The sequence below is a fragment of the Primulina tabacum genome, chromosome 13 (genome assembly GCF_025594145.1).
Source record: "Primulina tabacum isolate GXHZ01 chromosome 13, ASM2559414v2, whole genome shotgun sequence".
Classification (NCBI taxonomy): Eukaryota; Viridiplantae; Streptophyta; class Magnoliopsida; order Lamiales; family Gesneriaceae; genus Primulina; species Primulina tabacum.
In genome coordinates this window covers 33780382-33792376 of record NC_134562.1, presented here as the reverse complement: position 1 = coordinate 33792376, position 11995 = coordinate 33780382, and the positions used below count along the sequence as shown (strand labels likewise).

At 36.5% G+C, this 11995-nt stretch overlaps 1 protein-coding gene and 1 pseudogene across 2 annotated transcripts; both read right to left on the bottom strand.

The window, feature by feature from the left end:
• Positions 1-4965: 4965 nt before the first annotated feature.
• On the bottom strand, positions 4966-6310 carry LOC142522041 (subtilisin-like protease SBT2.4; annotated as a pseudogene).
• Positions 6311-7183: 873 nt separating this feature from the next.
• LOC142522618 (chromatin remodeling protein EBS-like) lies at positions 7184-10964 on the bottom strand. 2 transcript variants are annotated; one of them, XR_012814493.1, is made up of 5 exons: positions 10593-10964; positions 9632-9974; positions 9103-9532; positions 8571-8697; positions 7184-7385 (listed from the first exon to the last, which is right to left on the bottom strand). XR_012814493.1 is itself a non-coding variant. In XM_075626117.1 (5 exons), exons 1-5 carry the CDS (start codon positions 10663-10665, stop codon positions 7359-7361), a joined length of 639 nt encoding a protein of 212 aa, XP_075482232.1. In that variant the 5' UTR covers positions 10666-10963; the 3' UTR covers positions 7184-7358. The 2 variants fall into 2 exon arrangements, 1 of the variants encoding a protein (XP_075482232.1); XM_075626117.1 differs by having other exon boundaries at positions 9464-9532; positions 10593-10963.
• Positions 10965-11995: the final 1031 nt, after the last annotated feature.

Here is an 11995-nt window from a genome sequence, read left to right as displayed (position 1 = left end):
AATTCGGATATTAAAATAAATTAAAAATAATGTTCAATTAAAAACTAACGGTTATTTTTATTTATAAAAATAAAAAATTGTTTTAACGGCTAATTAACGGCTAGTTAACGGCTAGTTTAATAAAAAAATAATATATTTATCTATAAATATTCACACACTACCCAAATTATTTCAAACATCAAAACATATTATTCCTCACTCCAAAAATCTTTTCTCTTCTATTTTCATCATTTCAAATTCTTTTTTTTTTAAATTTCTTAAATCCTACTTTGTTCCGAAATGGATGAAAATTACCGAGGGTTTTTTAGAAATTTCGTGAATTTTCAAAAAAAGCGGGAAGAAAATACTTCTTCCCAAAATTCGCAAATACCACCAAATTATCCATATTTTCCATACCCACCAAATTATCCACAAAATCCATATCCACCAAATTATCCTTATAATTCATATCCACCAAATTATTCATATAATCCATATCCACCAAACTATCCGTCTAATCCACATGCAACCAGTATGCCATTTATTTCTCAAACGGAAAATGAACCGGCCACTCCGACTTTCGTCCCAGAGACTCAATTGTCCGACCGTGAATCCCCAATTGAAGTCGTAAATTTGGAGAATGTGGATTCTGGCGCTGATGGTAGAAAAAAAGATCAACCTGGAGAAAGGTTGAAGACGAGGTCTTAGCGAGATCGTTTGTCACTATCAGCGATGACCCAATCATCGTCAATTATCAAAAGGCGGAAGCTTTCTGGGGACGTGTTGCAAGCTACTACAATGACAATCGTCCCGCAGGTACACCCAATAGAAGTGCAAGTGTCATACGATCGCACTGGCACAATACCATCCAAAAAAAAGTATATCGCTTCAATGCAAATTACAATAGTATTTATAGTGCATATCGTAGAGGCCGCAGTAATGAGGATATACTACGGCTTGCGTATGAAAAATATCGTGAGGAAAATAACGGTATCGCATTTAATCTTGAGCATGTGTGAAGGATCGTAAAAGACCGTCCAATGTTTACTCCACAGTCCGTTGATCACCTTGTTAGCACGAAGAAGGCAAGGACCTCGGAGTCGGGAGCAAGCAACACCTCATCCAACCAAGATGCGAGTCTACATGTAGACCTAAACGAAGAAGAAAATCGTCCAATGGGTCAGAAGGCAGCAAAAAGAAAGGGAAAAGGTAAAACGAGATCGGACATGGAGTGTATGACAACAAACTTGGACAATATGTTTGCAAAGTTTACTGAATATACAAGCATGAAAAAAGTTGAAGTTGAAATGAAACAAAAACAACTCGAAGTAGAGGAGATGAAAGCAAAAGCTGCTATGGCCAAAGTTCAACTAAAGAAATATGCAATCCTTTCGAAGGATACTTCGCAAATGACATATGAGCAACTTATCATCCACAAACGTCTATGTCAAGAGATTAGGGAGAGATGGAATATTTAATTTCCAGTTATTGTAATTTTCGATTATTGTAATTTTCATTTGTTATAATTTTCATTCATTATAATTTTCATTTGTTATATATTGTACCGTTTTATTTTAAGTTTATAATAAATGTTTAATTTTAAATAAACGACACTCATAAAATTAAATTATTTTACGTACTAAATATATAAAAACATATTATTATTAATATAAAATAATAATAATTTTAATTTCTTAAAAAATTTGAAATTGAATTTATTTAATTTAAAGTAATAATAAGATGAATGAGTGGACAGCGGGACCTACAAATAATGAGTGTGAATGTTAAAATGAATGTGGGAGAATAGATGTGTTAATGTAATGTGTATGTGGCATGTGGACCCTATGATTTTTGATGGGGTGATGGGTGTTATAACAATAACGAATGCGGGTGCCCTAAGAAACCAAAGGAGCATATCTTTTCAATTTTGCAGCGGAAAAATAGATTAATAATAATAAGATGGTGTCAATCATCTCGTAGAAGACCAACTCTGAAATATAATATATATCTATTCTATTTTATAAAAGTTGAGTATATGATAGAAACTGTCAAAGAAAGACACCAGAATATGTATATCCATTTTTTCACCTATTTTATGGACAAATTCACCAAAATTGTTTTCTATCAAAATTGTAGTGTAAACTTTTATTATTTGTTATAATTACATTTTGGTTTTCATTTAAAATTAAATCAAATGAATTATAAAAATTATTGTACAACTACACAACGCTAACATCGGTGTACTAGTATATATCGAAAAAATTATATGAATCAAGGTATGTCTCTGGTTTGCTTGAGACGTTCTTGACGACTCTATTCACGGTTCGTTTTCCAGATCAGAGTGCTGTAATTGTCACTGAAGTTTGGTTCAGGCCAGACGGGTTGCTAAAACATGGGCCACATGAGCCTCCAGTGGCCATTTTAACTGCTGATGGATCGGTGTTTGGAAGAGAGCACAAAAAACTGATGTAACCTTCAAATCCTGTTTCATGCTATTAATATATACAGATACAAGATCGAAACTGGAAACGAAATCAGTGGAAGGTGGTCAAGATGGAGTAAAAAATTACCAGTGGCAAAGACCAGTCCTGGGTCCACGGTGCGAATGGGATCAACTAGGCCGGCTCCAGAACCAAATGGTGCGGCTGGATGTAACGTGTAGGGGGTAAAACCTTCAGCCATTATTGGTTCCCCTCTGTTATCGTGTTTAATGGCGGTGGTGGACATGGCCGAAGCAATCATGGAAGGAGTCCATGCCGGATTTTTTTCCTTAATTAGTGCAGCTATGCCTGCAATGTGGGGAGTTGCCATACTCGTTCCTGATATTAGAGCAATAACTTTTGCCTGAAAATGTAGTATTAGATTCCAGGGGACTTGACATTTTTGAAGATTCTTGATAAGGATTTTGAGCCACAGTTTTGTATAAAAAAAATACCTGATAGGATAGGATTCTAAACACTCATGGGGCTCCAAGCTGCTCAAATTTGGTTAACTGGAGCTAAAATATCTGGCTTAAGCACATCCGCAGGGTTCTTTCTTTGGTCCATATAATCAGGACCTCTTGAAGAGAATCTACTCACGACTGGTGCTCTTTCCATGTAAGTAGCGATTCTTCCCTCACTTATGGCTGCCCTACCAGTACTATATCTTATACCATGCCCTTTATCGTCTCTTTGAGTCTGCTGCTCATAATATCGAGATATAATCCATAACAAACAAAAAGTCAGGCAAATATTTCCCAAGTCCGAACTTTCTTGATTGCCTGTTTCTGCTAGTTTAACTGGTGGTTCATGTAAACATACACCTTAGAATCAGTTATTCGTGGGATTAGTATCAGTATGCCAGGAACCGAGAAGGGAATAGGCTGAGCTATAAGGTCTCCATAACTCGGATTTGCAACAAGGACAAATCCCATAAATCCAATAACCTTTGCTGTTTCAATAATGGCTTCTAGAGTTGAAGAATTGTTGTAGAAACCAGCTGAAAACGTGCAGATCACCACACTGCCTTGCACCACCGTAGGATCCAATGCCTCTGGATATTGGCATTCCTCTACATACTGAGGAGTCATAGGAAACGTTCCATTCTCCTTGAGTGCATCTTTGGCCAGAACCAACTTATACTGAAGCAAGCCACTTCCGAAACTTGGACCTGTGGTACAAAATCTGGATTTTCTAAATGTGAATTGTATATGTTTTCAGGAAGTAATAATTGCAAATGGTGTCCTATGAGGTCTACTTGTGCGACACAACGATCAAATCATAAAGTTTGGACAGTTGTAGGATTAAAGACAATGAATCGAATTGCTGATATTACTTGAACACGATCACCACCCGCTATACCTGATAATCCAACGCCACCGACTTTTTTCACCTTTCCAAGGACAAGAGTACTCCCAGGGGAAGTTCTGTCTGTTGTGCAAGCGGCAACACCAACGACCCAAGGGCTGTATGAGACGACGGAGTAAGGATCCGGACCTTGATTGCCTGCTGCCTGAACAACGAGAACTCCGGCCTTGTGTGCATACAACATGAATAATTCAATCCTGCCCATGGATGTGAGTGTGCCTTGAGGTGGTACATCTGGTCCTACGGACAGTGTTAAGATATCCACCCCATCAAATATCGCCTGCAACGGAGTGAAACCCATCTCATTCCGTATTCGAAATTGACATTCTAATTAAATTTTTTTCACGCATACTTTTATTATCTTATTATATTTTTACCATGTATTTGTCTCATCCTTTACCATTTACTTGGGATGAGGATGTTTATCCATCTTGTTGATTGAGATAGCTTCTCTTGATTTATCTAATGCATAGATCGTTTTTAGATTAAAAAAAATATATTATATTTTTACCGTGTATTTTTTTTTTTATTAAAACACCGCCGGAAGCGGGGGGTTAGGCAAACCCCTACCAGTATATATCATCAAAACAAAGAAAAACAGAGTAAAACCTAGTGGGAGGGGGACTACACCAAGACCTCCCAAAAAGGCTAAACAGTCATGACATCAAAACATTACCGTGTATTTGTTTCTAGTAAATATATTATATGACAAGGCACGAATTATTGCAGCATGTTTAAAATGTCTAGTGTCACTAACGAACTACCGGTGGTAATTAATACAATCGGTAGCGTGGCTTGCAACTTGACGTTGAAGCCATTCCTTTTTCCCTACCAAAGAATCCAGCCAAACCCTCTTCTTCATGAGTGGAATTATTTGAGAAAACTTTAACGGAAGAACAAGAAGAAGGTGCTTACTTGATCAATTGCTGCTAATACATCTGTTAAAGTTCCCACTGTTGGATAAACAGCTTTATAAACGGCAATCCTATTAAACAAAAAATAAAAAACGAAAAAAAAAAAAGAACGTGAAAGAAGAAAAAATCCATCGTCTTAATTATCCATCCAGAGAGTCAATTACAATTAATTTATATAAGCTTTAATTTCACGGGGGGGTGGGAGTAAAAAGCTAGATAAACTCTCCAAGAATTCCTAAAATGACCTTGCTCTTGGAGCCATTCGACTGGCTCTACCATGAATGAATCCATCCACAACCACCGGGACTCCAAAATTCCCAGCTGCAGTTTAAGCGACGTGACTGCAAAACAAAAACTCGTAAAGGCCTTTGCATGCATGCATATAGTTTACGAGAGGTAAGCAGCAACTTCGTGCCCCCATTTTCTATTCAATATTCTTATAACTTTTAAATTGTTACCCCACCATGACTAAGTTCTCAAGTTCAATCCCGTATTACTCCTCGATATCGTTTATCAATATAATGACCTTGACAAAAGAAAAGTGGAGGTAGAAAATCAGATATATACATACCTTCCATGTCCAGCTGCATCAAAGGTGACTAAATATCAACAGAAGCATTGAGAGTCAACGACGCTCTTGCCCCAGCATCAAAAAACCGAGCAGAAACGATCTTACCGGTCATTGCAAGAAGTCTCAGGAAATAAAGGGCCTCCCTTAAGTTCCAGAAAAATGAGAAATATTTTATTTGAAGGGATTCAAGGGATCGTAAACAAAGCTGAGGTGTAAGGATTTATGCCTGCAGTATACACGAAATCAATCACTATGCCTTCACCTCCATTTTTCTTTTGTCCTTCTTGACTCCAAACTGCTGATAACCCTAAAAATTCTGGAGTGTAACTTGTCATTAGTTTAACTCCCCAATCTTTTTCGACCAGCTTCACTTCAACTGAATTCTTGAACTTCTCTACCTTCGTTTTTCATACAAAAAATACAAGTTTTAGTTTTCTGGATTTAAGCTAAAAGAGAAACAAATTAAAGTGGATTGTGTTAATGGTGTGCAGGGATTTAAATAAGATGAACTATAACCTGAGAAGTGGTTGTGTGCAATGCGAATCTGTTGACGACGTTTTTAAAGCTGCAGAGCTTGGTGTAGGTCCCTTCATCGAGAGTTCTTTGCAGAAATTGATCATGGGAGTCCACCAAGTGCTTTGCACGAGCAATGGAAGCTTCACTAACGGTGAACGATAGAAGTGATTAAATTAAATAGTTTGAGAATCACCTTTTTTACCTTTGAATCCACTAAATTAAGGAGTGAACCCATTAATTTAATCAACACGGGCAGGACGTTACAGTACGTTTTTAATGGGAAACTTACATTTTAAAAAAAATTATAGTGAAACTCATAAATATATTTTCAAGGGTTCATTGTATCTAATTTGCAATTTCCTGTCATAATTCTTTTGCCTAGCTACATTATAATCCTGCTCTACAGCTCCATGGAATGCAACTGGTTCACCATCCATTAAAACCAAATAGATGTCTCGTTCTTCAGACAAGCATGAGATCATTATACATTTTATGACAGAATACCAGAAGTACTCTATGCTTCTTTGGGAACAACATATCTATCACTTCTTTCACGGTGAACAAATGTTGGAAGAGATAAATGGTCTCAGGATTTCGTTTATAAGGAAATTTAGTGCAGGTACAACGCTCCCATTAAAAGCCAAGCAAGCAAACAAAAAGTATTCAGCCACATAATTGGTGTGAGTGAAGCTACTGCATTCTTGGCTTTTCCTCAGAAAAATACAAATATAGGTGAAGAAATAGTTGCGTTTGGACCAAACAACCTTGTTACGAACTGGCACTGACTCACCTGGATCATGTGCATTCACAAAAATACGGGTCCGTTTCACATTCGAACCGGTTAGTTTGTGAGAAATCCATTATATCGTATTATTGAATGCTTTCAAATTTCTGGCACAAACGGTCCCTTCAACAAGTGCTTATTTACCTCTCCGTTTTTCTTGCATCTGATTGAATATTTGTTTACCATTAATTCTTCAACAAAATAAACCCATTAAAGAGTTTTAAATGATTTAGGTCTTAAAGTTGAGTAATATACAGATGTCGATGGAAGGTTTGTATATTTGGATATATAAGAAATAATTAGTCTAAACGACAAATATGAATGATGGATGATATTGCAGTTAAGGAGTTTTACTCCTTAGTTCAATGCTACGTATCATGAGTAGGTTAGGTTATACCTGTATCACGCGTAAATTAGCTCAACGCCGGAAAACCAGGACAGGACTACCAAGCTCAAACAGATTGAACTGATAACCGCATAAAGAAGTATTCAAAGAAAAATTCAACATTAAATTAAAAAAGAAGAATGTGTTTGTTAAATTTTACACAAAGACCAAGTGTGTCACAGTACACAACACGACTATTTAGTCAAGTTCTAAAGCTAATTAATACACATACATCAAGAGTACACTAAGAGGATGAGTCTTGACATAGATGTGGTTCTCCACCCTTTAAAATGCACAAAACATCAGCAGAGTTCATGCAAGAATCCTGGCGCCCTTCCTGCAGTCGCCTAATTGTCAAGGATTATGTCTTCTGGCGCTTGGTCTCTGCCTGTAGAATATCAGACCTATGTTCAGAGTTCAGCAACGAAACATATCCACAGAAACGAGTAGTTATTCTGATGTAATATTGGTGATCTCATCACATGCGAAAATGCAAAGTAAAACAACTCATATGAGTGGTGAGCAACTGAGCATGATGCATTTGTACAGAGGTAAGGTCATACCACTAATAATATGGACGGCTATTCAAGCATAGGCTAATAGGTCTAATCCAGAGCCCAAAATTACCAATTTTGGTACAAAAATTTAACTCCAAGTGACTTAAGGTGGAAATTTTGTTGGGAGTATCAACTTGATTTGCTTTGTTTTGCCCAGGCCAACAACATATTCATAACAAAGGCGCACACAAACTTTTGATGGCACAGATGCTGCATCAGAGTGCTACCTGATCTAGCAGATCAATCTAACCAACTGTATTGATAATTTTAAACAAAGAAATGCATACCAGAAAGGTAAAATCAGTTAAAACAGCAATAATCATGTGGTATTTACTGACATTAGATTTCACCATCTTTAAATAGAGTGATGGCCAGAAACGACAAGGAAGTCGCTGAAAAAATATAATGCAAAGATTCAACAAGAAAACACGAATCACAAATTTACCGTTCTTAATAGATCCAGCATTGAGCATCCTAAGGATGAAACTATGTAGAAAGTATTAGAATTATTAGTTCAAATGCCAGAACTGGCTCCCATCATTTCACAATTTCTCACCTGCTAGTAGAATTATAATTACTGGGCAAAAGCAGGAGGGATATTAAGTCCATAATCTTAGTATATAACATTTCAGAAGAGAATAGGACTACTTTTATCCTGATCTTCTATTTAGGGGACTCTTTCTAGCTCTCATTGTACCCCATTTAACCTTAATGGTATCAAGTGCAGGTGGCTGGATGGATGAAAGGAAGGGCGTCAGTTTCAGAGGCGGCTTAGAAGAACACCCTACCCCCAGCCCCCCAACCCCACCCCACCCACACACACATCCCAAGTCCTCCCACGCCAAAAGAAATTATCTATAATTACTTGGTTTTAACTATAAATGAACCCAATGAAGAGCTTAAAACTAAATCCAACACAGAGAATTTATCATGTGGGCACCAGATCGAAGAAGATAAGGATGAGACGAAGTACTCCAAAGTGAAATTGACGCAGCAGTGAGTAATATTAGACGCACCTTGCCATTTGTGAATGTGGAGTCATTAGGCTTCTTAACATCTTCATCAGCTGAGTGTTCAGAGCAAACAAATTGATCCATTTGCTTTGCTTGTTCTATTGTCATACCCACACAAGCAGGATGATACCTAGGGACCAAAAGAATGAAACTTAAAATGAAATATCAGATAACACAGGTAACTTACCAAAATCTTATCGATGGAACTACAGAATTAACTATAAAGGCATTTTTAGTGGCTTAAATCCATACATTTCAGTCCCTTTCCACTGATATATAATCCCTTTGGGTCAAAGAAGCTCACCAGCCATTTTCAACCCCATTGTTTCCACGTTTCTATATCTTAGCTTAAGACATGAGCATGTGTCATAAATGAGATGAAGAACAATTTTTAGCCATCAGCTTATCATGTAACTATAGATAGCAATTAAAGAATAAGAAATAGGCATCTAAGCATGCGCCTGTGGGTTTAATTTGAAGTTCAATATCCATTAATGTCACGGGCACGACACATGTGCATTGTAGAAAGACATACCTTTAAAAGAAAATCCGGCACGGACAATCAGCTTTCATGCTGGCAAACTGAAAGAATCTTAGCAATTGCTAAATCATCTGGAAATCAATTTGTTCTAGAAGTTCTTTGCAACAAACATTTGCACATTTCTAGTACTAGCTTAGTTAAACGTTGATCGAGCAAAAAGAGCAATGCACCCACAATGGATGTTCGTAAAAGAGAAAAAACGAGCTTTCTATAAATTTCTCCATCTTCTCTATTACTATTTGCAATAGATGGTCCATGTCTCAAGTAGCAAAATCATGAAGGAAGCTTGTGGATTAAGTGAAATGTTTGCATTCTCAGGAGTGAAAATTAGTGGAGGAAGAAGAAATGGTCATACCAGTCTTTGCATTCCTCACACTGTATCATCAGATCATCCGGATTATATGGCATCTCACAGTTGCAATACCTTTGAAATGCAACACCAAGAACAACATTCAGAATCTCAGATTTCAGCGCTATGAGAATCAATCATGCGAGCAAAATTCAAAACTAACACATCACTCACACTGCAACACGATCAGGGAGGAAAGCTCCGGTGGAAGGTTTATACTCAAATCGGCAAAAAAAATCCTCGGGCTTCACATTCTCCAGCTTAGTATAATCTTTGAAAGTGTGAATGATGCATTTCCCCTCAATGGTGTCAGCACTCTGAACATCATAGTGATCTGACAAGAATAACTCCTTTGATCCATGGAATTGTCTCCGCCCACCTACTGATTCCTCTGGCCTGTAGTACCACCTCACTCGAACCCTCAAATTGTTACGGTTATCTGCCTCAATCTTTTCCACCCGCGCCACATAAGGGGCAGAGTTGTTTTCTGATGGTCGCATCAAGACACAATCCCCAACTTCGGGAAAAAAAAAACCAAAATTAAAATTTACATCGCTCACATCACAACAAAATTAAAAACTCACTAAAACAGATGAAAGAAGTATTTTTTAAGCATAACAACTAGATGTACAATATCTTTAACTGGACAGAGAATATCGAACTTATATATGCAATAAAAATATTTTGGAAATGTGGACAAAAGAAGAAGAAATATTCTTTCAAAAGGTTAACTTTAGTTTTCCATGGAACCGAACCCAGAGCTGACAGCAATAAATATTCATGCCACCAACCTTTGTGCGCATAAATATTCAATTATGGCTCTTCATCGTCGACCTAAATGAACATCGACGGTTCAAAACAACCAAAAACCCCACCCGACAAGTCCACAAGTCTATACCAACATGTTTTTCATTTCATTTAGCTATAAATAATCAAATCCCAAATGCCCAACTGCCTAATGTTGAAACTCTATACAGTCATAAACATGCATGCACAAAACGAGCTTCTCAGCTCTTTGATACCACGGACAAACAGAAATTCACTTCACTTGTTAAAAAGCCTTCAAAGGCATAATAAATGCTAGTAAATCAACCACCTCATCGATAAATTAGACACAAAATAACGCCCTCATTACCTATGACAACTTTGTTGGTTCCTCTAATGGTGTAAGAATCCAAATCTCTTTTACCAGGTTTTGTTTTCGCCATGGATGATAAATCAAAGAAATCTCTTTTCCTCAAATATCCCAAGGGTAGATCGAACACCGCAACGAACTTTGTCTTCTCTGCACAGCGATCGGTTGCGATATCTTCGTCAAGATAAACAGATAAGCAGGGTTTTATGGTGAAATTTGAAGGAATACGTAGAAAATGAAGGTACAGAGTGTAACAGTGGTCTTAGATTTCGACGAAAAATGGAGGATACACATAGAAACCCTAGATTATTCTAGAAAATGTTGCAGTAAAACGAACCCTAGAGCTATTTTACTGGTGGAGAGTAATGCCTTTGGTATTTATATAGAAATTATTGGTGTTTTTACGTATCACTAATCACGGTTTATATTTGCTAATCTGTAATTAACAGATTTTCACTTCTCAGCGAACACAACGGTACAATTTCGGGTTGGGTCCTATGATTTTGAACCACGGGGACCGGAACCTCAGCCACACATTGAATTAAATTTAGCAAAAAACAAGTTTGAGACGAGATTTTGTATTCGATATTTAATTATAATAATTTTTTATGTAGGACCGGATGCTTACCGCTCTACCAAAAGCTATAGCTAGTGGTAATGGTGCAACTCAAATCTTTTAAACTGCACAGCGGCTCAAGCATCACGGTTCGATCGCTCCACCAAACAGGGACAATTATTGCACCCAACGTATTAACTCAAAAAAAATTTAATTAAAAAATAAAATGAATTTCATGTGTTTCTTTTATTTTTTAAAAAAAAACTTGATAGTTAAATTCACTATCAATTATTTTTTATGATACATGTGTTTTAGACAACATGTGATCGAACTTGGAGTTATTAAAAATTGGTGAATATTATCTAATAAATATAAATTAAAATTGGCATACAATAGTTTATGTTTCAGTTACATTCATAATGATATTTTTCAATTTTAGAGTACTTTTTTGGAGGTACTTTCAAAAAAAAATTATTAGAATGTAATTTCAGATGAAAAAATGGTGTTTTATTGTCTTATTAAAATAATATATCTATATATATATATAGTTTTCCTACAACATGAAATATAGAGAACACAATGTTTCCATGGTAGTTAAATTATATATAAAATTAATAGGCATATAGCCCACAAATCTAAAATACATGGAATCTATGATCGTCGGAATCCAATTTCAGATCAAAAACATTCGACTCTCCAGTTGAGACAAGATCCTAACTAAATCATAACACAAACGAGTTGCAGCATGCAATCCGAACTGGTGAGCTAGTTTTTTTTTCACAGCATGTATACATCTGCATGAAAACAAATAATTAAGATGTTAAAATCTGTGAATCTCACTCAAAGT

What these genes read in the sequence shown, in the direction of transcription:
- LOC142522618 (XM_075626117.1), bottom strand. Translation starts at nt 10,665, where the DNA reads ATGGCGAAAACAAAACCTGGTAAAAGAGATTTGGATTCTTACACCATT. An exon ending in AACCAACAAAGTTGTCATAG is followed by an intron (nt 9,975 to 10,592) that starts GTAATGAGGGCG and finishes TTTTTCCCGAAG; the next exon opens with TTGGGGATTGTGTCTTGATG. An exon ending in CTCCCTGATCGTGTTGCAGT is followed by an intron (nt 9,533 to 9,631) that starts GTGAGTGATGTG and finishes TGCATTTCAAAG; the next exon opens with GTATTGCAACTGTGAGATGC.